Source organism: Hevea brasiliensis, chromosome 18 (assembly GCF_030052815.1).
Source record: "Hevea brasiliensis isolate MT/VB/25A 57/8 chromosome 18, ASM3005281v1, whole genome shotgun sequence".
Lineage (NCBI taxonomy): Eukaryota > Viridiplantae > Streptophyta > Magnoliopsida > Malpighiales > Euphorbiaceae > Hevea > Hevea brasiliensis.
Genome location: NC_079510.1, coordinates 39,758,277 through 39,761,825, shown reverse-complemented (window position 1 = coordinate 39,761,825; position 3,549 = coordinate 39,758,277). Strand labels below are relative to the sequence as shown.

General features: G+C 32.3%; 1 protein-coding gene across 1 annotated transcript; it reads right to left on the bottom strand.

Annotated features, from left to right (window-relative positions):
- Positions 1 to 491: 491 nt before the first annotated feature.
- On the bottom strand, positions 492 to 2,680 carry LOC110641395 (50S ribosomal protein L27, chloroplastic). Its single transcript, XM_021793096.2, has 4 exons — positions 2,571 to 2,680; positions 2,161 to 2,481; positions 1,151 to 1,252; positions 492 to 1,048 (listed from the first exon to the last, which is right to left on the bottom strand). Exons 2-4 carry the CDS (start codon positions 2,467 to 2,469, stop codon positions 869 to 871), a joined length of 591 nt encoding a protein of 196 aa, XP_021648788.1. The 5' UTR covers positions 2,470 to 2,481; positions 2,571 to 2,680; the 3' UTR covers positions 492 to 868.
- Between the last annotated feature and the right edge of the window lie 869 nt (positions 2,681 to 3,549).

Genomic DNA, 3,549 nt, shown 5'->3' with positions numbered 1-3,549 from the left:
ACCCTGTGCTTCCCACAATTCGTAGATCCTCGATGGCAATTCATGGGCATTAAAGGCGACGCTACTTGGCGTTTTGCTTTCTCTTGCCTTGCTAGGGTTAACTTTTCTTCGGATTGAACTTTGGTGATCTAGGTACATACAGGCTTATGATTTAGAGTCTTGGGTTTGGTTATGTATAGGCTTGGGTTCCAATGATATGCGCCCGCTGGTCAGCCTTGGTTTTAAGCCTTTGTTTTGGGTTCTAGCCCTTGTAATCCTGTAATGCTTGTTTTTTCATCCAATTCTATGAAACTTACTACATCTTTAGATAAAAATTATAATAATAATAATAATAATAATAATAATTAAGTTCATCTGCTGATTTGTAAAAATGGCCACTCATGGAGTACAATAGCTTGACTCTTTATCAACTGTTTCCATTATGATAAAGCATACTAAATTGTTAGGAGGAAAATTCCCTCGAAAACACACATTGAAAAAAAAAATAAACAGAAGCAAACACAAAAATTTTGTGTTTCGACAAGTGTCTACATTCACAAACAACCGCCTGCTTTTTCACAAGGATTCATAAAATTCACAGTTGTATCTAACCAAGCTACAAAGTTCAAGATGTACATAATAGGCTGCTTTCCATTCCTCTAATAAACTGGTAAAGCAGTATGCAGCAGTTTGTAGGCATTGAATTTAAATGATGAAGACAAAAATTGCTATACCAAAATACAGATCGGGTCAAAGTAGACAAAAAGGATTAGAGTTTGCACATTATGAACACATCAAAAGCAATTTAAAAAAAAAAAGCCAGTCAACTAAACAATATTGCATGGCTTGCCAACATAAAAATACCCTAAAAAATAAGGCTGCTTTCAAATCAACATATAGGGTTGTTATTTGTGGCATCAACATTGGAAGCAAGGACGAGTTGCGGCTCCGGAACAATGCCTTCCTTTCTTGCCTTCTTACGTTCGCGCTGCAACCTAAAGTACTCTCTCTTCCGTGCTCGATAGCTGTTGGGATTTTCAGGCTGAACTTCTCGTGGATAAACACTCACCTAACAATCACATAAATCCATAACATGTGTCAATTACAAACTAGTTCTCTGAATCACACTGTGTGATTCACACAATAAAGAATTAAAATTTCAAAAGTCAACCTTCTTCTTGTCAGGTCCTAACTTCTCAAATTTTACAAGTCCGTCAATCAAGGAAAAAATAGTGTGATCCTTGCCAAGCCCTACATTCTTCCCCGGATGAAACTGAAATATTGTGGAGACAAATTTTCAGAGGTCATAGAAGAATCAAAATAAAACATGTGGGAATAAGGTAGTACATATCACCAGTTGCCATGTTCTTACAAAAAAAAAAATTTCAAGCACATTCCATTACATAATAAAATGAATTTTCAGCTCATTGTTCCACTGAATTTTCATTCATCATATTTCAATTACATCCTACTAAACATGCATTAGGTAGGTAAGACTGGGGAAACTATTGAGTGGAGAGCTATCATGACATAAAAAAGAAAAATTATTAGTACAGTGATCAAATTAAAAATTTGCTCATACAAAAAGGAGTTTTTCTCCACTGCAAAGTTGAATGAGAATAAATTTAAGTTAATGATCTTTAAATTCAGTGTTTGTAGTCTTCACCTTCAACAGCAAAAATAAAGGCCTATCTTCCTAGCCAACTAGAAATGTAAGAACCATGTATTCTCTCATTTTCCCACTGTTCTACACTATATATCATGCTAGTAAGGACTTCCAACTGAATTTTTTTCTGCATTCTGAGTACCAATATGCATTACGGAATCGCATAACATGCAGCCTTAATTTACGTGTTATCTTATGCAAAAATCATCTATCAAGCATGAGAATCTACACTATAATTTGCATCACCAGATTCAGTTTCCATCCACCTAACTTTGAATTTCTATACAACATCCGTAATGCAAAAGTCCAAATTCAAGCATCGCAATATCAGAGAAAATTAGAACTTCCAGCTATTCGAACAGGATTAAACATTTATTTACATTTAGTAACCATGTGAAAATTGTTTCTAATTAGCATTGAAATTAAAAGCTAAACGTGAAATTAAGCAAAAAAAAAAAAAAAAGCACACAATTCTATCGAAATGGTAACAAATGGGAGGAATTTAAAAGTCAGACCTTGGTGCCGCGCTGGCGGACGATAATCGCGCCGGGTTTAGCCAATTGATCGCCAAAAATCTTGACGCCGAGACGTTGGCCTCTGGAGTCACGCCCGTTCTTGGTACTCCCAGCTCCCTTCTTGTGAGCCATTTCAATCGTCAATGGAAACGGAGCCTTTAACGGCAAGGAAACGGAGCTTCTGGAAGGGGCCACATTGAAGGACCCTAAATCGCCCCTGAAAAAGGAAGAGGAAGAGCTTGAAGATAGACAGAGACCTCTGAAGGAGCCTATTAGATTGAAGCTAATAGCATTAGCAGCTGCTGCCATTGCTTTCCTTAACTGAAAAATTATATAAAATTAGTTTTTAATCTTTATAGAGAATTACACAATTGAATTTTGAGGTTTTTAGGGTTTGATTTTAAGCTTACAGTGATGAAGAGTGGCTGGCTTCGAAGCAAGGAAGGAGTAGAGGCGGAGATGATAGAGCTTATCCTCGAGTGAACACGCACGTGCGCTGTTTATACACGTGGAGTTTAATTGAATTGAAATATATATATATATTTTTTAAATGATGTGCTATGCCTATACAAATAAAATTCTAATTTGCTTATTTTCATTAACTCTTAAAGTGGTTCTTTCGGAGTAAACAACTAAATATTGCATGTGCTTGCTTAATTTTATGCTTATTTTAATAAAAATTATTAAATTTTAATTTTTTTATAAAATTTATTTTAATAAAAATTATTATAATTAAAATTTTTTAAATTAATCAATTAACTTATCAATTATTTTATAAATAAAATTATCTTATTTTATTATTATTTAAAAAAAATGTGATATATAAAATGTATCTAATTACTCCATTGCCATCAAATTGCTTCTTTTTCTTTATTTTTTCTTTATTAGCAATTTATTTATAAAATAATTGATAAATTAGTAAATTAACTTAAAAACTTTTAATGTAATAATTTTTATAAAATCAAATTAAAGTTAAGTAAGTCTTATGAGAGAAATTAAAGTTTAATAATTTTTATAAAAATACTCATAAAATTGAGTGAGAGAGTGTGGTATTTACTAACTCTTTCATCTAATATTTTTACATTTTCTTTTTCATAGGAGAACATAGGAAATTAGATTTAAATTAACATTTTTTTAATAGAAAAAAGTTTAGATGAAGTAGGCCTCCTAGTCTAAGGTCAAGGTATATTATAAATTTTATTGAGAGATTAGAGTAAAATTTACAGATCGTTCATTAACAGAAATAATCGGTAAGACTTGAACTATTATAATAAGAGTATTATTAAATTAACATTTTTTATACAAATTTAATGTCAATATCCAAAAATTCATGGTGAAGATTTTTGAGTCCATTCTTCATAGTGCACCTATCTATATTGATGACATCTT

Bases quoted from the DNA above. Each gene is read 5' to 3' on its own strand.
- LOC110641395 (XM_021793096.2), bottom strand. From the start codon at position 2,469: ATGGCAGCAGCTGCTAATGCTATTAGCTTCAATCTAATAGGCTCCTTC. The intron at 1,253-2,160 runs GTCTGACTTTTA...ACAATATTTCAG, and splicing joins TCCGCCAGCGCGGCACCAAG to TTTCATCCGGGGAAGAATGT. The intron at 1,049-1,150 runs GTTGACTTTTGA...TGTGATTGTTAG, and splicing joins TAGGACCTGACAAGAAGAAG to GTGAGTGTTTATCCACGAGA.